The sequence below is a fragment of the Vicugna pacos genome, chromosome 16, assembly GCF_048564905.1.
Source record: "Vicugna pacos chromosome 16, VicPac4, whole genome shotgun sequence".
NCBI lineage: Eukaryota > Metazoa > Chordata > Mammalia > Artiodactyla > Camelidae > Vicugna > Vicugna pacos.
Genome location: NC_133002.1, coordinates 27,655,456 through 27,679,157, shown reverse-complemented (window position 1 = coordinate 27,679,157; position 23,702 = coordinate 27,655,456). Strand labels below are relative to the sequence as shown.

At 42.4% G+C, this 23,702-nt stretch overlaps 1 protein-coding gene across 3 annotated transcripts in view; it reads right to left on the bottom strand.

Annotated features, from left to right (window-relative positions):
- Positions 1-213: 213 nt before the first annotated feature.
- Positions 214-23,702, bottom strand: part of LOC140686253 (trafficking protein particle complex subunit 9-like) — a 103,907-nt gene continuing 80,418 nt past the window's right edge. For 2 of the 3 annotated variants that reach the window (XM_072939969.1, XM_072939968.1), the window contains one exon: positions 18,147-18,326. Coding sequence is in view for 2 of the 3 variants with exons in the window: in XM_072939968.1 (XP_072796069.1) it covers positions 18,320-18,326 (7 nt within the window). In the remaining variant the exon portion in view is untranslated. Of the gene's footprint in view, positions 737-13,908; positions 18,327-23,702 lie in introns of those variants that run through there. The other variant, XM_072939967.1, reaches the window with a different exon arrangement.

Here is a 23,702-nt window from a genome sequence, read left to right as displayed (position 1 = left end):
AATGAGGTGCAGCACGGAGCATTTTAAGGTCACTAAGACAGACGACTCTGTATGATGCTGTGATGGTGGATACATGTCATTGTACATCTGTCCAAACCCACAGAGTGCACAACACAATGTGTAAATCCTAGTGTCAACTATGGGCTATGGGTGATGATGACGTGTCAGTGTAGGTTCACCCATTGTCACAAATGTACACTCTGGTGCAGGTGTCAATATTGAGGAGGCTGTGGGGACAAACTGCAGTTCATACACCCAATCCAGCCCCAGCCACCGCTGTTAATAAAGCTCTATGGGTGTGTGGACTGTCTGGCTGTTCTGGCATCTAAACAGCAGAGCTGAGCAGCTGCACCAGAGATCAGGAGGTTTTCAGACCCTGAAATATTTACCCCCAAGCCCTTGAAAGGAAAAGTCTGCTGAGCCCTGTTCTAAATGAATCAAAATTCACCCTGATGAGGCAGGACAGCAGGGCCCAAACCAGGCATGGTTAATGGGGCTGAAGCAATGTTTTAGTTCCAACACATTTGCTGAAGTCCTGCAGGTCCAGCGACAGACTGTAGCCAGGAAGCGTCTGCAGGAGGAGTCGGGAGCAGGCCTTCCCGCCAGGCTCTGGGATGCCGGGGGCCGCGTGCCGCACGGGGGCCACCCGCTTGAAGAAGGTGGACTTGCAGTGGAAGCCGATCAACTCGTAGAGCTCGGAGAGGATGCTGCACGGCTGAATTCTCTCCTCGGAACGCTGAAGCACAGGGAGAAAAGCAACAAGCATCTGAATGAAACACGTAAGTGAAAAAAGACCCATAAAAATGGTTTTCCCTTAAAACAGAGACCCGATGACACAGGAAGGAAGAGGAAGGCTGACTTAGTGCACTGATGGGACCGGATGCAGAAACGCAGGGAAGCAGCACTGTACAGACACTCCAGACCCCCTCTGGGCCCCACCTCTCCGCATTCCACCTGTCCCTTTACTAGAAAAGCCCGTATTCCCTGAAATAGAGGAATCTGCTACCTAAACATGGGACACAGAGAAGGGAAAGAGGAAAAGGAAGGGAAAGTAAAGGAACAACAGTTCATCTAGACCCTAGGGTCTGGGCGGGACTTTCACCAAACACACAACTTCTCAAAGCACAGAGCGCACAGGGAGAGGCTGACAGAGTGATTGCGACTTCTGCTCCTAAAGCACCCAGCTACCTGTCAGCACATGCTGCGCCCGTTACTGAGTCATTACAATCATCTCAGAAACAACTACTACCCCGGCTCACAGGCAAGGAAATCTGAAACTCGGGGAGGGATTATTATCATCCTGGACAAAGTCCCACAGCCCAGTAGTCTCAGAGCCTCCGGCAGACCCTGGGCTAAAATGCTCCTCATCACCACGGGCCCTGAGACTCACGCTGAGGCCACGTCAGGTCTGCACGGGCCCAGAGCACAGTCTGTGGGACAGGGAATGCTCCCACTCGAAGTGCCAGGTCAAGGCCCTCAGGAACTTGTGTAATGAAACCAAATCATCAAACTCATTTCCAACCCACTGCCCTGTCCGGGAGGACTGCTCGGCACAACTGCGCTGTCACCTATGCACAGGCTGAGCAAGGGGCCCAGACAGTGATGTGACATCCCAGTGGAAGTGGCTCGGAGACCACTTCATCACAGGACAGATTCTCCCGGCTTCCAACGTTAACTCTCCATTCCATTTCCAACTGGAAAGTAAGTTTAGACTTGTTTTCCTCTCTTAGAAACAAAGAGAGCGGTAACATCAGAGGGAAACTCAAGACTGAGGAAGAGTCTCCTGGTCACTTGCAAGGATAGGCCGGGGAGGGAACAGAGACAGGGATCAGAAAGACCCGTGTTCCAGTCCAAAGTCTGCACATCACTCGCTTTGACAGTTTCCTTTTTAATACAGGTGATAAAATCTAATTATGATTGTTGGGAAAACTAAATGAAATAATGTATTCCACTAGCATAGGTGTAAAATCCTCCATGAGTGTTCCAGAAATGGACGTGATCGTGGTTAGTTACTGTCTGCCAATTCTTGTGTTCTCAGCTCACATCACCCAACCAGAGATGTGCGAGAGAATGCCTCACCAGCCAGCAGCCTTCTCCAACTTGGAAACTTACAGTGTCCGAAGAGCAGGCAGTGTTGGATGCTTTGCGGCACTCTGGAGGTAGCACTCCAGTGATGACTTTAAAAAGCTGGGGAGAATTTAGGGGACCATACAGTTCAAATACAGAGTACTCATTCCATGTCTACAAATATTCATCTCTAGCCATGATGATTAAGAGAGGAAATACATATTCAAACATACATCATTTTCCCACATAAGTGCATCAAAACAATTTGGAAAGAGTGTAACTTTCTTCTCTAGATCACACAGCGGGGATTACAAGGTTTGTACTGACAGCCCTACTTGTAAATCATCTGCAAACGTAACTGGGTCCACTATCAGGCATCATAATTTGAAGGGAATGTTAGAAAAGAAAAAAGCCAAGCTAATACTCTCCAGTCTTTTGTTTGGTTACGATGTCACAGAGGAGATGGACAGCTCAATAAGGAACCACTCTGCCGTGATCACGGAGCCGGGGAGCGGGATGTGCGGCAAGATGTATGACGCAGCCGCAACTGTGCCCATGCTTCTAGGCAGGTACCCAAAGTCACCTTGACAAGGTGTGAAACGTTTATGCCCACGTCCTCATAACCTGACATGTATTAAAGAGAAATGGAAACTTATAAACGGCCAATACCCTTGGTGGATACACTGTCCAAAGAGCAAAGTCACAGTTTGACAACTGGCCATCCCGGTACCTTGGGATTCATTCTTGAAGAAACTTAAAAACCACTCCTCTGTCCTCAAGAAGTGCTGCCTACTAGTCCTATCTTTGGCTCATGGATACCGCATGTTGAAGTGAACTTCAATGTCTGCACAGATTTGACTGTCTTTCTCCAGGTTCACTTGTCCATTCTGAAGAGGCCTGAGTTAAGTCCAAATTCCTTAAGATTAATTCCCTCCAGTGACAACTCAACGAGCCTGTAATTACAAGCCAACTGAACAGGACTGTCCTCAGCGAAGAATGTCACCAACCCTTCACTGCTTTCTTAAACTCCTCTCCTGGTTAATTGCAACATACTAACACCACCCTCCACCAAGTTCCCCAACTATGTCAAATAGAAAGTAAGGTCCATAAAGAGGAGACAACTCCATAGTCACCTTTGAATTCCTAGCATAAAGTAATGTCAATAAATAGAAATATGATTATGGCTTCTTTCCTTTAAAACCTTTCTGGTTATTTAAATGAGACCATGGAAGGGAGGTGTTTGAGTCCAGTATCTTGATCCAGAAGACTCTGGAGGCCTTTTTCAGAATGGCTGTCCACTGATTCATTCAAAACACACCTTCTCTTTCCGGGAGGAGCTGTGATTTTCTGCCATGGGTTTGTGGTCACTCTCATGCCAGAACAGCTTTAAACTAAATCCTTACTTTGGATATGTTATTTTTTCCCGCTTCCAAAAAATTTTACTTTCCTTACTTCCTTGCCTTGAGGAATGCTTTTATTCTTTTCTTTCTAATTCAACCTTTTATAAAGCAGGATTCTCAGGATGTGCTTGGCCTTACATAAGAACAGCCGTCCAACTCCCAGTGTGAGAGGCCACAGGCTCACCTCCTGCCCTCCTGCCAGGGCAACTGAAACTCAGTTCAGGAGCCAACCGGCACCCCAGGGCTTCTAAGGCTCACATATCTCCCAGAATCCCTGCTTTCTGGTTTGTCTTGGCTTCTGAGAATTTCCCCTCACTTTCTTGACAATTAGCTGTGCAGCTTGAAAGATGAGGAAGGAAGGTTTTATTTCTTAATCAGAATTTAAAGGAACTTATGTAATGAAGCTTTTCACGAGTTTCTAGAACCCTCCATGGCTGAGACAGAAAACACACAAGATATTTTCTAAATTTAGCTATCATGTGCATTTTTTCTTTGCTTTTGTTTTCTTAACTGCTAATAGACATTTTTTAATTAAAAAATAAAATAAGGTCCCAAATAAGATAGAAAATTGAAGGGGCAAACAAAATTAAAGAGCAAAGACAGAAAAATGATAAGTACTCTACAAAGTTAATAGAATAAATACACTATGGATCAGACCAGCAATTCTCAGTAACAGCTAATTGAAACCTGACCATGAGGTAAAACGTCTCTCCTGTCAGGAGATGACCAACAGAAAATAGAATTAAATCAACAACCTAAAATTCTAAGTCTGGCGAGGTATAGAAGTCTACCAGATAAATGTGTCTTCTTCTGGAAAAGAGGGAGACTCACCAGCTCTTTTCTGTGGAGCCTGAGCCCAGGGGAGGACAGTGAAGTGTGTTCTGTAAGTACCCAATTAGCAAAGTGAGTGATGAATAAAGAGATGTGAGCTTTGATGAGAGATGATACTACTATTCACTTGTCCTGTAAAGTATGTCTTCACGTTCAGAGATCAATATCTCGGCAGGAAAATGCACAGCCCGGGACCAGACCACTTCTGTGATTGTGACACTGCACTTAGATGTCTCAAGGGCACCTCCAACTCTACCTGCAAAGAGCTAACTTCACGGTGTTCCTCCCATAGCCATCCTGCCCAGGGCCCATGGTCGGGGACAAGGTCTCCCTGCCTCTCCCAGCTCAGGCCAATCACTCACAGATGTGACAAGACCCCTCCTTCAGGGACAAATTTCCTCAGTCAACGAGAACCACCACCCACACCTGTCCTACCAGGTACTCACTGGCACTCCATCAGCACTGACTCTGTGCTGGGGACCATGCTGCACACTGTGCACACGTTATCTCACTGGATCTACACAGCAGTCCTGGGAGTTCGGTACATCACTGCTTCTATTGATTAGATAAATTGTTTCACTTCCTTGGGTGTGTCATCCAAAGTGACACGGCCACTGAGCCACAAACCTGGGACTGAAAATCACTTGAAAATTGAACACTGCTACACCTCGCAGCCACCCTACTCTGACTCATCACATCACCTCCTGCCAAGCCTTCTAAATGTTTCTAAGCATTCTACAAGACAAAAGTGATCTACGAGAGCACCGCACTAGCCTACTTAAAATCTGTCAATGACGGTCCACTGCTCTTAGGAGAAAGCCCCACAGGGCCTGAGCACAGCCCAACGGCCCGGCATCCGCTTTCCCTGCGCGGCCGTGCCGCCTCACCCACCACGCAGCTCTACACGTGAAGCATCCAGGACAGGGATGCTGACTCCGTACAACCCGGGGCTCGTCTCACTCAAACAATGATCACCCTCTTCAGTGGTTACCTTCTTCAATACTGAATCTCAGAAAAATATTTTCTCTGGATGAATCAATATCTTTTTCCTTACAACTTCCCATCATTGATAATGAGCTCCCCCCAAAAGAGAGAAGACCTAATCCTCAGTCTCCTTATCTGTAAAGTGCAAATAACAGGGAAATATGAGAGGTTTTATTAGAAGTAATATTCATGTGAGGCTGAGGGACAATTCCCAACATACAGTAAGTACTCAATATGTGCTTACTTAATATTAATAAGAATAGATTACATTCCAGCAACCTTAAATCAATGCTTTATGGCTTTGTCTAAAAGACTACCGACAAACTGTTGGACGAACTGTTTTGAGCAGATCAGCACAAGTGTACTGGGCGAGGTAAGCACTGACTCCAGTTACAGCTGCAACCAACCAGCACTACGGGGCGGGAGCAGTTTGCTCAAACTCTTACATGTTGCTTGAGCATTTAGTTGTAGTTATTGAATAAAGACAGGTATTATTTACTCAAAGCTCCTGAAACATAAATCTTCAAAGATTGATGCAAATTATGTTTCAAGTACAACACTCTCACTAGAAATTACTTGAAAATTATAGTCTTAGCTCCTCTGCACATCAAAAGAGCATTTTCCTAATGTATCTGACTATATACTCTGAAAGGATTGTTTAAAAGAAATTAAGATGAAGCCATCCTGAATAAGATCTCAGTATCATCTACACAAACCCCACCCAAAGGTCTCATTTCTCACTTCCACATAGGTGTTCAGATGGCTTAAGCTGGGTCTTGGTTTCTTATGACACGGGGGTGGGAAGAATTGTGGATAGATCAATGTAGCAAATATAAACCTAGTGTATTTGCTATGTAGGAATCCTAGGAATAAATAAATTGATATATATAGTCCCACCCTTATGAAGCTAAGCCTTTCCATTTACAACAGCATAAAAAATAAAATGAGAGATACATTTAACAAAAGTTTACAAGATTTGTACATTGAATATTTTGAAGTATCACCAAAAAAATTTAAAATATCTTCATATATGGAAGGCATCCCATGATCATGCAATGGTAGAAAATATTGTTAAAAATGTTACGACTTCCCAAAGTAATCTACATATTTAATGGAATCCCTATCAAAATTCCAGCTGACTTCTTTGCAAAAATTGAAAAACTGATCCCAAAATTCATATTGAAAGCAAGGGACCCAGGTCAGCCAAAACAATCTTGAAAAAGAAGAGCAAATTTGGAGGACTCACTCAAAGGTTACAGCAAATCTATAGCACTCAAGTCATTATGCTTCTGTCATAAGTTTGGATGCAGAAATCTATGAGACACAATAAAAAATCCTGGGGGGAAACTTACATTTACAGTCAGTTTTCCAGAAATGTGCCAACAAAACTCCATTGAAAGTATAGTCTATTCAACAAATGGAGCAGAGACACCTGGGTATCTGAAGGCAAAAGAGTGTATCTGGAATCTGGACCCCGTATTTTATATAACAAATATTAATTCAAAATGGATCACAGACAGAAACGTAAAAACTAAATGTATGAACTTTCTAAAAGAAGACATAGTATGAATCTTTGTGGTCATAGGATAGGCTATGGCTTCCTAGATACAATACCAAGAGCACAAGTGATAAAACAAAATAGATAAAATGGACTTCATCAAATTAAAATCATTTGTTACAAAGGACATCATCAAGAGGGTGAAATGAAAGGGGAAAGGGGTAGCTCAAATGATAGAGTGCGTGCTAAGGAAGAAAAACAAAATGAATAAATCTAATTACCTCCCCTATAAAGAAATTGTTTTAATGTTTAAAAAAATTAAAGTGAAATGACAATCTGCAGAATAGGAGAAAAATCTTGCAAAGCATATATCTAATAAGAGACTAGTATCCAGGATATAAAACAAATGCTTACAACTGAACAATACAAAGAAAATCGACCCAATTTTTTAATTTGCCAAGGATTTAAATAGATACACAATTGGCCAATAAGCATCTGAAAAGATGCTCAGCATCACTAGCGAAATCAAAATCAAAATGAGATCTCATTTTAAACTCACTAGGATGGTTATAATCAAAACATGGACAATAACAAGTGTCAGTCAGGAGGCAGAGAAATGGATACCCTCAATATGCAGCCGTTGGAAAGGGGCAATGGGGCAGCTTCTTTGGAAAAGCCCGATGTTTCCTCAAAAGGTTAGAGTTATGTGGCTGAGCAATTCCACTCCTACATGTAGAGTCATCCTTCAGTGTCCTCGGGGGGTTGGTTTCAGGAACCCCTCACCCTGGATACCATAATCCAAGGATGATCAAGTCCTTTTGCAATCAGCCATCTGGATCCATGAAGTGGAAACTACAGATATGGTGGGCCAACTGTACAGCCAACAGAATGGAAATGTATTCTCACAAAAACTTGCACATCAATATTCATAGCAGTATCATTCAGAGTAGCTAAAAGTCACTAAAAATATCCATCCATCAATGAATGGATAAACAAAATTACCAAGAATAGTCCCACAAACTTTTGGTAATTGAATCTTTGACAAAGGAGGTGAGAACATACAATAGAGTAAAGACAGCCTCTTCAGCAAATGGTGCAGGGAAAACTGCACAGCTGCATGTAAATCAATGAAGTTAGACTACCCCCTCACAACATACAAAAAAATGAATTCAAAATGGCTTAAAGACTTAAAATTGTAGACAAGACACTATAAACCTCTTAGAAGAAGACATAGGCAAAACATCTGACATATATCTCAACAATATTTTCCAAGAGCAGTCTACTCAAGCAATAGAAATACAAGCAAAAATATACAAGTGGGTTCTAATTAAACTTACAAGCTTTTGCACAGAAAAGAAAACAAAAATTAAAGCAAAAAGACAACCTATGGAGTGGGAGAAAATAATTGCATTAAATGAAAGTGACAAGGGCTTAATTCCCAGAATATGTAAACAGCTTTTACACTTGATAAAAAAGAAAAACAAACAATTCAATCCAAAAATGGGCAGAAGACCTAAAGAAACATTTCTCCAATGAAGACATACAAATGGCCAATAGGCACATGAAAAAATGCTCAATATCATTATCAGAGAAATGCAAATCAAAACTGCAAACAAGTATCACCTTTCACCAGTCAGAATAGCCATCATTCAGAAGTTCATAGACACTAAATGCTGGAGAGGCTGTGGAGAATTGGGAACACTCCTACACTGTGGTGGGAATGCAGTTTGGTGGAGCCATTGTGGAAAACTGTATAGAGGTTCCTCAAAAGACAAAACCTTGGGGGCCCAGATGACACAGTAATCCCACTCCAGGGCATATATTCGTAAGGAACCGTAATTCAAATAGACACTTTCACCCCAATGTTCACAGCAGCACTATTTACAATATGAAGACATGGAAACAACCTAAATGTCCACTGACAGATGACTGGATAAAGAGGTTGTAGTATATATGTCCAATAGACTACTATTCAGCAATAAAATAATAATAAAATAATGCCATTTGCAGCAATATGAATGGACCAGGAGAATGTCATTCTAAGTGAAATAAGCCAGAAAGAGAAAGAAAAATACCATATGAGATCGCTCACATGTGGAATCTAAAACAAACAAACAAAAAAAAACAAAAACAAAGAAACAAAAAGATAAACTTATCTACAGAACAGAAACAGACACAGAGACATAGAAACCAAACTATGGTTACCAGAGGGGAGAGGGTGTGGAAGGAATAAATTGGGAGTTCAAGATTTGCAGATGCTGAGTATGTATACAATAAACAGCAAGTTTATACTGTATAGCACCCGAGAATATATTTAATAACTTATAGTAACTTATGTTTAAAAAGAATATGAAAATGAATACAGGTATGTTCCTATTTAGCTGAAGTTTTGTGCTGTACACAAGAAACTGACACAACACTATAAATTGACTAGACTTCAATGAAAATATTTTTAAATAGACCAAAACAAAAAAAAGGAAAAGGATATTATCAAACAAAAAGAATAAAGTACTGATTCAGGCTACAATATGAATGAACTTTGAAAATTTATGCTAAAATAAGCCCGTCACAAAAGGGCAAATAGTGCCCTTTAAGGTGAACTGTATCTAAGCATTTATTGTACTACTCCTGTAAATTTTCCGGAGTTTTGAAGTCTATCAGTATCAAAATAAAATGTATTATTCATTAAAAACTTAAAACGCTTCCTTACAGGAGGGCTTTAATTATTAAATGCAGAAAAGCATGTAAAACTCTTGGAACAACAATTTTCACGTCCACACACAGTCACTGCTGTCACTGCCACTCAGAGTGTGGTGCCAGCGCTGATGAGAGCTGCCTCCACTCGCTCCCCTGCAGACAGGAGTGAAGGCCTGAGCTTTGACAGGCAGGGTTTGCGTGAACCTGGGTCAGCCACAGCCACGTCCCAGACTCTGCGTTACCCAAATTTCTTATACAAACTGCAACATGTAATGTAAATACTCTAGAGGGATGTATCTTACAACACAGGGAATACAGACAATGTTTTACAGTAACTATAAATGGAGCATCTATTGTACACCTGAAACATATATTTTAAATCAGCTATGTCTTTATAAAAAATTAAAAAATAATTTTAAAATGTTATCCCTTTTGTATTCAATTTGGTTTTTAATTAACTACTAAACAGCTTAGAATATATAAAAGCATTTAAGTGTGATGTTTGTTTACAAATTTATTTACTTCAGCCTCCTGCTAAAAGAGAAATTAAACAATTTTTTAAACACAGCTTAACAACCATAACAACAAAAAGGCAAAACTGAGAGTGAAGAGAAAATGGAGATTCAATACTTAAATGAAACCAGGGGGAGGTAAACTCATAAAAATGGATTCCATGAAGTCAGGGCAAGTGTTAAAGGCCGACTAGAAATTCAGCTGTAAGATTCTTGGCAGCTAAAGCAAAAAGAAAAAGATGATGGGGCAGGTGGTAGAGCATGTGCTTAGTGTGCACGGGGTCCTGGGTTCAAGCCCCAGGGCCTCCACTAACAGATAAATATACCTAATTACCTACCCCCCAAAAGAGCCCCAAAGAAAAGAAAAAGAGAAATTTCTTTCCAAAAAAATCCTGATATTAAATTTGGATTAAATACTTTAAAAAAAAAAAGAAAAATAGAAAAGATGAGTGACACTGTGAACAAAAACCCCAGCTGGGCTAACAAGCTAAGTCACAAATCTAAGTGTGATAAGTGTCGGTTTACTGATCTAAGTTTTGCTGGGCTAACTCGTAAATCTGAAGTTCAGTGTCAGTTTACTGGGCTAACAAGCTAACTCGTAAATCCAAGGTCAACAATTGTCAGTAACATGATCTGTTCCAAATTGATAAGCTTCAGTGTACTGATTCCTTGCTTTTTGTTGTTTGAGCCTTATTGGCTAAAAGCCCCATACTTGTAATTAACCCTATAAAACCTCATGTGCACATCTTGGAGGTGCTCAGGGCTTGGGAACAGAAGCCCCTCTGAGCCCGCTGGCATAATAAATCTCAGTACTCCCACCCTCTGAGTGGTGCTTATTTCTTGGCTGGCCTGTTGTTTCCGTAACAACACAAGTGATAATGCCCATGAGATAAATCTGCGATGGCTGCTGGCAGGTCCCCATGTCTCATGTGGGAATATCTGAAACATATTTTTCACCACTCAGAGTCATCCTCAGCCCACCCCACATCTCCTGCTGTTAAATGCAGGAGCACACGCAGGGCCCGGCCTTTGCTCTCTCTGTGTCATCACAGTGAGACAGGATGGAAGGGGGCAGAGCAAGCCATTCAAGAAAGACCACAGCAATTAACATCAAAATGGTGAAGAATTCAACCCCCAATAGGTCTTGAGGCTCAGGATGAAGAGATTTAACTTCTAGCAGATCTTGAGCTTCATTATACACCCATTGTAATAGTAACATGGTGAATAACACGGCCCCAGGCACCATGGCAGTCACAAGGCTAGCCACAAAAGGTCAAAGGGTGGGAAATGGCCAACTCCCTGGAATCCCAGCCCCTTGCCCTAAGGCTGGTCCTTCTACTTATTAGCATATGAAACCACGAAGCCCAAGAAAAGGAGCAACACAGAGCCACCTCCCAGGAACCCCTCTCTCTACCTCTTCGGAGAAGGCCCACACTATTTCTGTGGAGTGTGTGCCTACTTTTAATCTGAGCATCAAACCCCCATACTTCGTGACGTTTCTCATGCCTGTCAATGTATCTCTCTGAATAAATCTACCTTTACTCAACACTGGCTTGTTCTTGAATTCTTTACTGCATGAAGTCAAGGAACAAAATCTGGTGGGGCACATCCCAGGGGCTCAACGGAAGCCTGGGACACAGCCCTTCTCATGCCCCACATATTTTTTCTTGTATCAACAGGACTGGGATGTGAAGTGAGGTCTGAGGCCCCAGCTAAGGGACAGAAGCAGCCTCCAGGTCTCCAATTGGTGGGCAGCCTCTCCCCAATCAGGGGCCATGGGGTCTGCCCAGTTCTCTGTGTTTTTTTGTTTTGCTGACTCCCCAGTCAGAGAGATTTCTCCTTAGGCCTGGCTCCACAAAACCCTTCTCTCCAAAATACAAGCACATCATGTCACAATCCTCTTGTTCAACCATGAATTGTTCAGCCAACTTTTTCCTTCCCCAGTTAAGTACCTAAATGTCCTCCCTGCCATCCCACCACTTCTTTCTTTTTGAGAACTCTGCACTCCCCACACACCATCCTGAACGCCGGTGCCTTGCTGGCTGGGACTGAGATGTTTCAGTCTCAAACATCCTGAGTCCTTTCTCTTTCCACTTTCTAACTTAAAAAGGCCTTCCTGTGTCTCCCACCGCTCTGATTCTGAACGTCAATAAATGCTCAGGTTACATTCACTATGTGAATACCTCCCAGGTTTTGGCTAGGTTTCCTTCCCAAGATCTTCATTAAGGAGCTGCATCAAGAAGTTTAAAGGGGCTATTCTTACATTTGAGTGGAGGAGCCTGCAAGAAATTTAAATGGCTTTGAAGAGAGAGTTAACCAGGGACAGAGAGGTCGCAGGTCCTAGTCAACAGTGTCATGAGGCAAAATGTCCTTCAAAGGCTCAGAGTGGCTTCTGAACACGGAGTCCTCAGGGAGGAGGTGACAGGCAGTGAGTGGGGTGAGTGACACAGGGTACGGTCCCCCAGCAGGGGAAGAATTGGTTATTTTCTAGTTTTGCAATTTCTTACTAACTTTTTCTCTTATTGTCACATACCATTTCCTACGAATTAAGCATATCAATGTCAGCCATTTGGGCCACTTGGGAGAAGCTACACGATGCCATTCACAAGGCTGGGAAATGACAGCCACACCAGTCTAGGTTGAAAGACCAGTGGGGGTATATCCATGGTAATCACGGGCATGCGGCAAACTCCCCAGATTCAAAGACCTCCTCTCAAAGTTGGCGCCAATAAAACTACCAAGCAAAATGCGTGATGATTATGGCCAACATCTGTTTATTAGTTAAGTGCCTGTGACACCTGCCACTTAATAGGGAATGAGTACGATCAACGAGGCCCTGTCTACCTGGCCACACGCGCCCTGCCTTCCTGCCTTGGTGCAGCAGCAGAGCTTGTTTAGCTGAGATGAGCGCCCCCAGAGCAGCCCCGATGGGAAAGCTCCCAGCTCTGCACGGCCAGACGTGTTCCTTTCCTTCTCAGAGCTGATCACAATTTGCTGTGTTCTGTTTTTATGTTTATCCCTTTTGTAACTGCCTCTCCTCCGGAGATTTTGCTCAAGCAGCACAGGACCAGGTGTGTCTTGTGGCCTGCCGGATATTCTGGGCTGGGAAACAGCCGAGCCCACATCTGGCTCTGGTGCTGAACGGAGAGAGCAGAAGGCCCAGGAGCCCATGCTGAACCGAGGCCCCTGCACACAAAATTATGGTCTGACTTTGGGCAAATTACACAGTCTTTTTTACCCTGAGATTCCTCATCTGTCCATAAAAATAACTGCCCATGGCACACAGAGTTACAAGTATTAAAGGAAATCACCAAATTCACAAACTAGCCAAGGGGCTACCAGTGCATCCTAAACAGACACATGCTGCCTTTAAGGCTCTGACACACACCAAGCGTGGTGGTGGAACAAAGTGTACACTGCTAAGTGTCAGTGTGTTAAGTGCTTCATGTGTGCTATAATAATCTTCAGAACTTACAACAATCCCAGGAAGTAACGAATATTATCATGCCCATTTCACAGATTCACCATCAGTTTAAGAGAGGTTACATTCAAGTCCAAGGCGCTATGGTGAGTAAATGGCAATTTCAACCTGAATATGGGCCCAGGCCTGGGCTCCATCTCTGTCCCATCCACCTGACCACTGCCTATGAATTCCACCTGTCCAATACCCAAGTTGAAGCCAGCCAGCTCTTAAATGCAATGTGTGTCACCGTTTGTCAATGTTGGTTCATTACCATAAAAAGTTCTCAGAAAGCACTTCAGAAAGGAAAGTTGGACTCACATACCTGCCCACAAAGAAGAAGAATTCTGCCTTGCCTTCTCCTGTAACGTGCAGAAACCCTTCCCATTCACCACCGAATCCTTTTGTATGCTTCCTCCGTGTTCATGTTTACACATGGCTTATTAAAGTAGAAGTTACCTGCAGTAATTCCATCTCGGTTCCATTCCAAGCTTCCAGATTATCCATAATCAGGGTAATACCATAATTTTCTGTGAATGAAAACACTACAAATTGAATGAAAATATTGCAACCATGTCACTAAACAAAGAATGCTGAAAACAAGTCATCAGCGGCTGCCGCCACCCCCCAGTGAAGACAGGCCTGCAGCCATTCACAATGGTGCCCTCTGAGCAGACTCAGAATAAGAAAGGAAGTTTACTGGCCCTAGATAGCTAGGTGCTTGTCTAAAGTATATATTCAGTCAGCCCAAATGTTGGCTTCCTCCCATATATTGAAAAGCATTAAATTCATGAACTTGAGATACCTGGCTTTCTTTAGATAACAAGCAATGTTTTATTGTTCTGACTACCTGGTCTTTGTTGTAAAGCTCCTATATAATCCTAGCTTCTCCCCTACTCTTGCGAGCAGTCCCTCAGAGTGTTCTGAGAGGCGGTCATCCTGGCTCGAGTCCTTCTGACAAATAAAACATAACTCTTAATATTCAGGCTGCACGTTTATTTCAATCAAGTCCCAGAATAGACACAACTCATCAATTGTGTAATGGGACACACTGGATCAGGAACCAAAAGAGTGTAGTAGTCCCTAAGAACTACGGCTCCCTCTTTCTTCCTGTCATTATACAATCCCACCAGAACTCATTACTTTGCTGTCTGCTCCTCTGGCAACCAAACTCAGAGAAGAGTCAACTCAGCAGAGCGTCCTGCTGGGGAGAACCCCCGCAGCAGCACTGCAGGCTGCCTGCCCTCCCGCACGCTCTGACGACTGCTAGTGTCCTCCGTGGAAACCAGGCCAACAGAGCTGTTCCCTACAGCTACAAAGTCCCAAATATTAAATAAAACCTTTCATTTTATACTATATGTTACATATATACCCATCTCTGAAAACAGCTTTGCCAGAAGCCCAAATCTTCAACATTAATCTGCAAAGGCAAATCAGGTCCCCAAGGGAAAACAAGTCTTAAGACGATGCTAAGACCTCCAAAGTCCTCTCCACGACCATAAACCAAACTGCCTGTAGGTCTGCAGCTGCAGGAGGCTACATGTCTGCTTTTAAAGCAACCCCTTCCTGCCCTCGGGTGCTACAATGCCCTTCTACGCCCTCCCATCTCAGGGTAAGAGCACCCACTGCAGAACCTTGCAGGGCAGCACTGACAGGACTGGACAATGAGGATCAGAGCTAAACTAAGCCTTCTGATGACACGAGTTGTCACTCTGTCACTTTACAGATGAAGATATATATAGAGAGAGGTGGGGTGTTATTGTTCAAAGTCACACAGATAAAAAGTGACAAAGTCTATAACTCTGCTCCTCCCTCTGGTGTGACGCCCCAACTGGGACAACCACAGGGTTCTTTTGTGCCTGCCTGACCAGTTCTTTCCTATCACTCATGACCCACCACAGGGTCTGAAATTAGCCTGCATTTGCAGCATCTTTTCCCTCCAGTTTCTCAGGAACAAGGCTGTTCGGGCCACTTTATGACTTCCAGGTCCCCGAAATCTCCGTGCTCAGGCTGCTCTTGCCTGTGCATCCGGCCCGCTGCTCAGAGGCTCTTCCTCCCCTGCAGGAGGACGTTTCTACTCTTCACAGGGACACCCCCTTAGGGGATCCCTCCTCTCGCCCTCAGCATGGCAGGTGTCCCAGGCCACATCGCGAGATGCCCCAATAGGACTGCATCTGCCCAGGTCTGCTAGTCAGACCAGCAGCCTCAGAGCCAGGGATTATGCCCAGGTCACACTGCAAACCTACTGCCCGCCTCACAGACCCCAGCCAGCAGGTCACCTGGTAGTCACAGCAAGTGCCCCACCCAATCCAGAAGCCTCTTCATTTCCCAGCACCACTGATGACTGGTTTCCAAACTTTGGTCAGTTTCACACAAAACAACACCTTCTACTGTGTAGCGGGTGGTTTTTGCTTCTGCACCCCATTCTTACTGAAAACGTTAAGGGAAACCAAAAAGCCTCTTCTCAACCCTTTTCTGATGATACCCTCCCACCCACAATACACATATGCTCAAGAGATTTGGATCCACGTGATTTTGTTTCCCTTACGATAAGTGGCTCAAAACACTGCGGGATTATTTTTCCTTTGAGGGTATTAGGACTCAGTTTCTCGGCTTTAATCTGTTTTTGTCTTTGTCTTCTTTGTTCCTAGCAGTTGCCACCTCTTACTCCCTTCAGCAGCCTCCCTCCCAACTTCTAGTCTAGGAAATCAGCTGTGATGAGGGGCACGGGGGCATTCACAGAAGATGCAACAAAGGCAAAGAGAGGCTATATAATTTGCCAAAGATATCACCTTCAACCCCCAACAGAGTGTGTCATGTCCCTGTGTTTAACTCTTATTCTAAGCAAGTTAACTTTTTGTAGATTATGTTTATAAAGATGAGAAATCAAAATACATACAAGGACACACATCAACTCTAAGATATTCATTAACTCCACTATTTTGTTTCTATTTATTTTATTTGTATTAAAAAATTAAGAACCCCTGCAACCAATATAGCAAAATGTTACTGGGTTTTAAATACAGAATATAGAGGGGTTAAGTGTGTCATTACTCATCCTTATATGTATGTTCACAAGATAAAATTATTTGAAAGTCTCTCTCCCCTCTCCCTACTCACTACTGGCTCTCACCTGAGATCCCAGACCACACATCTAACAACCTTTCACTTTACCCACAGCTGAACTCATCAGTTTTCCCCCAGAAATCCCTCTGCAGCTTTCCCTCCTCAGAACACAGCAGGACCATCATTTAACTCATTAATCCACCCAGAAACCTGGGCCTTACTCCATCCTACCTTCACAGACAGCTTTAAATCTTTCTTTTTACCATCTAAACATGCCTTCAATCTGTTCACTTTTACCCACTATCCTACCGCTCAAGTGGAAGCCACCAACACTGCCCACCTGGACTCACGAGTCTCCCAAGTGGCCCCACAGCCACTCTCCCCTACTTGAGACAAATGGGATTGTGTCACTCCCATGCTTTTTGGGCTCTTTTCAGACCCACTGTTCATAGAAGAAACTCCAATTTCTTCACCTTGTGAAGGTGTTTGCCATGAAACTGTCAGCTCATGGAGGGCAGGGCACGCCCTCTCCCCTCAACCCCACTCTCTGGCAGAGCATCAGCTTGGGAGGACCCGCTGAGCTACATCAGTCTGTATCCTAAACCTGGTCTTGGGTTCTTAGCAAACTGCTTCACTTATCCATACATATCCAAGGTAGATAAGAAAGATTTTAGATGTTGAGCTAGACTATTCATTTGGGGATTTTGCACTGGCAACCTGCAAGTATATGTTCTAATGTTTGTGTCTTGTTAAAACCACACCCAGATTAAAGGAGTATTTGTGGAATGTCTTCGGAGTAAAAGGGTTCTGTACTTTTACAGATTTTATGTTTTATAACATGAATAACCCGGACAGGGTCACAAATGGAACCGCCTCACAAGTGACAGAAGACAGGTGAGACGCATATAGCAACAGGTCACAAAGATGGTAAGAGCAAAGTTGTTTCTCCAAACCCCAAAAAAATTCCTCCAAGAACAGAAAACTCAGAATTTTGAAAGTAAAATACTATCATATAAGGAAAGAAAATAAATAATCCTCTTCATCAGGGTTTCAAGATCTGACTGCAGAGTTATTAGCAGGCTATACTGAATCCTAGCACAGAAAAATCAGATGGACTACTGGTGAGTAAGTTCCAGGAAAACGGCAGTAATTCCTCCAATTGAAAGAGGACACACACTCACTTGTTCAAGGTGATTATAAACAACATTCTGCAGAAATTCAGAATATTCAGGCACCGCTTCTAGATGGTGATGACACGGAAGGATGGCTTGGATGCATGCTTCTAACTGAGTCACCGGCATTCTTACACTGCATGGGGAAACGGAGGCCCTCAGCCAAGAGCAGAGATGTTCCTGTCATGTATCCCAGGTCGTGCCTCGGGGACTCAGTGTCCTGTAGCAGTCCGGCCCCAGGCGAGGACCAGTAGCGTGGCCCACCGAAGCAGGAAGGGCACTGTGCTTGAGAAAGCCCACACCAGATGGGAGCAAGAGTGGCTGGTGGGGTTTTGTGAACCTATGAATGCTCATAGAAAAACACCTGCATACATTCAAGTGATACAATTAACAGTAGCATTCTTTTTAACAAAATTTCAAATGTCAGTGGTAATTTTACCATTCCTTTTCTCTTGTCCCCTGCACTCTGAGACAGGCTTAGGTTCTCTCACACTTGCAGCTCTGATGCAATAGTTGTGAAGTTATTTTACTTTACTGCAAGTGTCTTCGCTCCACGTGTCACTGTGACTGTCGTCTCTTAACACAGTCAGATATCTTCCTGGATCTCTCCATGAGTTCCTTGCTCCTGCTTCTCAGATCCTGAGATAAAGAACAGGTGAAGGCACATGACTGGAAAAGTCAATGTGAACTTGACCAAAGTCCTCAGTGACCCCCTAGGTGAGTGTTGACCACCCCTTAGCTTCGATTCTCAAAGTTCTGCCCAGGGTGACATCCAGACAGGAGGGAGTCCTGGGCCCAATTAAAAGCTGTGTGGCTTGGGTGCGGGGAAAGGTGCAGGAGCTAGTTCCGTAGCCGGGACCCTCCACACCTCTGCTCCTCTCTCTCCCGAGGCCCCGCTGCCAAGCCCCCACGCTCCCTGATATTCTGTCCTTCTCTTCTACTCTACTTCAAGCCCTTTTCCTCTTCCTTTATTCCCTGATTATCTGCAGCTGGAGAGATTTTTCCATCACAAAATCTGAAAAAATTTCCTGCAGCTGAAAAAGAGGTCTCCAGAGGTCAATGCCCATATGGTGGTTCCTGAAGAGAGCTCCTGGTTAGGGGGACCCTCACCAACACTCACGGGACATCAGGTATGTTACAGGGTCGACCACCCCCAACAAGAGTTTGCTGTGACCCCAAGGCACGCACAGCATCCCTGCTCACTAAAGTGTAGTTGTAATCCGTTATTAAGAAGCAAAAATAAAAAAAATTTCTCATGTTTCTTACTAAAATTATTTATGAGTTAGAAAAAGAAATTGTAAAAGAAAAGAACAAATTTGACTCCATGTTAGATGTGTTCGTTTGGCTTTAAACCTGTACCTTGTTTTCTAGGCTCCGACTTGCTATCTCTGCACCTTTTGTAAAAAAAAGTTGCCTTTAGCCTGAAATATCCAGGACAGCCTATTCTCCGGGCTCTGATCTTTAAGGATATTAGCTCTTCTACACTTATGTACAGATGGCAAGTTGCAAAATAGATAATAACCTTTCTTTTATTTGGAGGTTTTATGGGGGCACCTTAATTTGACCCACCATGGACAGCTGCAGGAACAAAGGATTCCAAGGACAAACAATTCGTACAGCGAGAAGTTTGCAACAACCAACCACATCCCCGCCGCTTTTTAGTATAAAAGGAGACTGAATTCTGCTTTGGGGAAGAGAGTTCTACTGGATATCAATATGCCATTTTCTGGGTCTGCCAGATTTTCAAATGAAGTCACTATTCCTTACTCCAACATCTCATCTCCCCATTTATTGGCCTGTCATGCAGCAAGCAGAACGAGTTTGGACTTGGTAACAAAATGACTGCATTAGAGGTAGTATGTCTCCACTGTTTCCTCATTTCCAGTATGTCACAACCTATCAATTTTATATGCTGTTTAACAACATGACAAAGACCTATTATACGGAATTGATTCCACAGAAATAAAATTATTTCTACTCCCTCAAGACTTTTTTCTTTTCTATTTTATTTTGTTTTGCTTATTGAAAAGAAAAGTCAAATCATTTTATTTCATGTATTTTTATAGCTACATAATGTAAATACTACAAAAATATTTAAATTGCAATAAAAATTGTTAATATATTTGTATAAAGATATATAAACAATCAATGCAGATTAGGAAAGGAGTAGATATTTACTAAAAATCTACTGCACATCCAGTCTTTTACAAGCATATCCTGGAATATAAGCTCTATTATCCAGGGGTCCCCCACCCCCATTCTCACTGCCGATTCCCTTAGTAATCAACTACCAAGGCACCAGCATAGAACCATGCGATCGCTATTTTAGGTATAAATGAATGAATTAGCTCATTCAATTCTAAAACAGAAACCTTAAAATAAATACTGAACTTATTTACAGATAAACAAATTTGGACACAAAAAAGTACAGTTTCTCCCCCAAGACACAAAGATAATAATTGGTAAAGGCAAGATTTGAACTAATCTGCCTGATTCTAAAGCTAAGGTGGAAATCCCCTTCGACTGTGTAGGTCCAGCAGCACAGCCCATCACCCTATCTTTGTTCAGATCTGGCTTTAGACAGCCTGAGACAGCACCCCATTCCTATGGAACTCGAGGGGAAACGATAACAATAAGGATTTTATATTCAGTAGTTTCTTAGGTCTCAATTATATAAAGTGTCAGCAGGTCAGCAGAAAACTCTGGGAAATATGAGTGGGTCCAGAGCTTTTTGCTGATAAGAAACTCAATCTATCAGGACAGAGTGACCTTCCCATGAGTGGCCTCATGAACATAAACTAAAGGCAGCTGAAATGAAAACTAGCAAGAACATGGAAGTGAAGCAGGAAGGATCCCTACTATCCCCTGCCCAGTTGCCTCTTCACCCGCGTGGACAAGATGGCAGAAGACCCAGGTTCTTGTCTAAGTTACAACATCATGGATTCTCACCCATAAAATGTTGCGACTCTATGCTGTCTTAAGTCCTTTACAACTAAAATATGATGACACCAATATCTCAGCGGAATGTCTATGTCTCCACTTTCTCTCTTCTATTAGGAGACTATATCTATGGCCACAAACAGAAATTCAATTAAAAACACCATGCACGAAGCCTGGTGAAAGTCTGTGTAAGAGACATTGTTCTCACTCTCTGTGAATGAAAACTCAGAAAAAGTGGACCTTCTCCCTCTGTAAGTGGGAGGTAGACTGATTTTGTGTGTGTGTGTGTTTGCACGCACATGTGTGTGTGTAAATCATATAAAATATATTCTGGGATTTGCACAGTTTTTTTTATGATACTATCATTTCATGAGGATGAGCCAACCTTTAAAGTAATTTGAATCTATTTTTCTGAGAGGCTCTTTTGGTGGAGGATGGGAAAGGGGAAAGGAAAGGAGGAAAGAAGTAAATGAAGCAAAGCTGTAAGAATACTGCTAGGGAAAGGCAAGACATTAATTTTGTTCCTACTTGCATCACACACAAATTAGGGACTGGCTTTCCCCCATGTCTTGTCAAGCACTGAGCTGCAGAAGAACAGGCGACAGCCCATTTCTCACTGAGCTTGTGACTGTATGTGACATCTTATAGACACAAATTATTTAACCTGATCAAACACTCTAGCAGCAGGATGTAATTCTCCTAATTTGAGAGACAAGAAAACAGGAAGTGAAAGACGGTATATAGCTTGACAAAAGTCAGAGGACAAGAAAACTAAAGAGGATGAATTCAAACTCAGATCTGAATGCAGAGTCTGATATTCCCACTCCCAGGGCTGGAAAATCCTTAACACAAGGTTCCCCAGCTCCTCTGCATTGTTCCTGGCACCAAGCATTTCCCATGGCGATGGTCTCCAATTCTCAGACACAGTGCTCTGTGCAGCCAATAACCTCCATTCGACCTTGATCATCTACCTGCCACGCCTACCAGGCTTCACCATACAGGCAGGAAAGCTGGATTTCAAGTGCATACAAAGCCACCCTGGTTTAAGCTGGACTGTTTATCAGCTTTTCCAGCATAAAGGCAGCCATGAAAGTGCTCACAGTTTGTACATGAGCCACACTACCTCTCTCCATCTCTCTCCCCACCTATACTACTTAGCTATGACCATTTTGAGAATCTTGGAAACAAATTTTTAAAAACAGAAAAGAAAGGATTCTGTAACAAGTACTTAATACTTACAATTTTAAATGAGAAGTTACAAAGTGAGTATTTACAAACCGAATCTGCCTTCCTAGGTGTCAGTTTTAACAGTTAAAAAATATAATAGCAAAAATTTCTCACTTAAAAAATTAACAAAAACATCAACAATAATCTGGAATAAACTCAAAAACAATGCCCATGTTGTACATGGAGAAAGTACAGGACTGTACTGAGGGGTAAAGTAAAAGTGTGAAAGTAGAGACATCAACCTTTTGTATGGAGGAAAGCAGTTTTAAAGATGTACGTTCTCCTAAAGATAATTCAAAATTACTAAAAAATCCCATGACAACACTTATCTGTTTTTTTTTAACTTGAAAAAATTATATTAGAATTCTTCAGGAATAATAAAGTCATAATACAAGCCAAGAAATTTAGGGATCGAAAAAAGAATCAAAAAATTCGCACTGTAATATATTAAATAAATTTTTACAGTATGTAAGATATAGTGCTAAAGTAAGAAAGTAAGATTGACAGAAATAAATCATGAGCTCAAAAAGAGACTCTAGTATACATAAGTATTTTTTACAGGTGGGATTTCAAATTAAAAAGCAAAGTATGAATTTAATAATTGTCTTGTTACAATCAGAGAATACCTGGAAAAAACAAATTCTATTCCCGTCAAAATGACCACAAGAAAAATTACAGAAAATGATGTAAATATTAGAAAGTACTAATAAGAGCAAATACAACTCTTTGCTCATATCAATTCAGCTTCTCCTCACTGTAACAAGTACCATTATCATCTCCATCTTAGAGATTAAAAAAAACTACAGAAGAAATTTATACCATTATAAGAAAGCATTTCTAAGAATAAAACCCAAAAAGAAGACATTTACTATCTTAAGATTATTTTGGGCCACAACAATAATGAACCTACTGAACAAAATGAAAGGCAAGAAATGACAAGTAAAAGCTCTCTGATACATGTTGATGAAGACAAGGGGTTAATGTTCATAATACACATTGAGCTGTCACAAAGCAGCAAGAAGCTCCCCCACTTAAATGTTTGCAAAGGACAAAAGGGATCATTCACTTTTTAAAAGTCAGATGGCTAATGAGTGAAAAATGCTCAAAACCTCACTGGTCATCAAGTGCAAACTAAAATAATGAAAATCATTTTGCTCGTCATATTGGCAAATATGTTTAAAAGATATTATAGCTAGTGTCCATCTTTGAGACAACAAACTGTGAGCGATCTTTTGGAGGATGACATGTCAATGGATATGTAAACTCTGAAAAACGTGTGTGCACACAGGCTGAACTCCACTTTTAGGAATCGTTACATTTAGAAAAAATCAGTTCAAAAAGATGTACTCATCAGAACATTTGCACAGCACTGTTTACAATGGTGGGAAGAAATGCTGAAGTGAAGTCATATCCAGCGATAGAGAATTGGTTACATAAGTTATTCTACATCTTTTCATTCCCCACAGGAGAAAGAATTTCAAGATTCACTTGAAAGCATCCTGTGATATATGAAGTTGTCACATCCAAGGACTAAATTTCCAGAAACCTTAGCTAAAGGAATACTCATACAAGATCACAGGAATGTTTGTACAAGAAGGATGCCAGTCAAACACCCTTTCTGACAGTGGAAAATGGAGAAAACTTAAGTGTTCACCATCAAGACAATGATGCGGTAAATCACGGAGAGCTGTGGGCACTAAAGTTGCAGCGTTTCAGCGTGGTCCAAGGCCTTGTCCACAGTACTCTCCCACGAAAGGTGTCGTTACACAAGAGACCAAACCTGCACATCAGGAGACCCCTTTACTCTATCTGAAAGGACCGGGTGAGTCTGGAGTGGGAGGAGGTCTA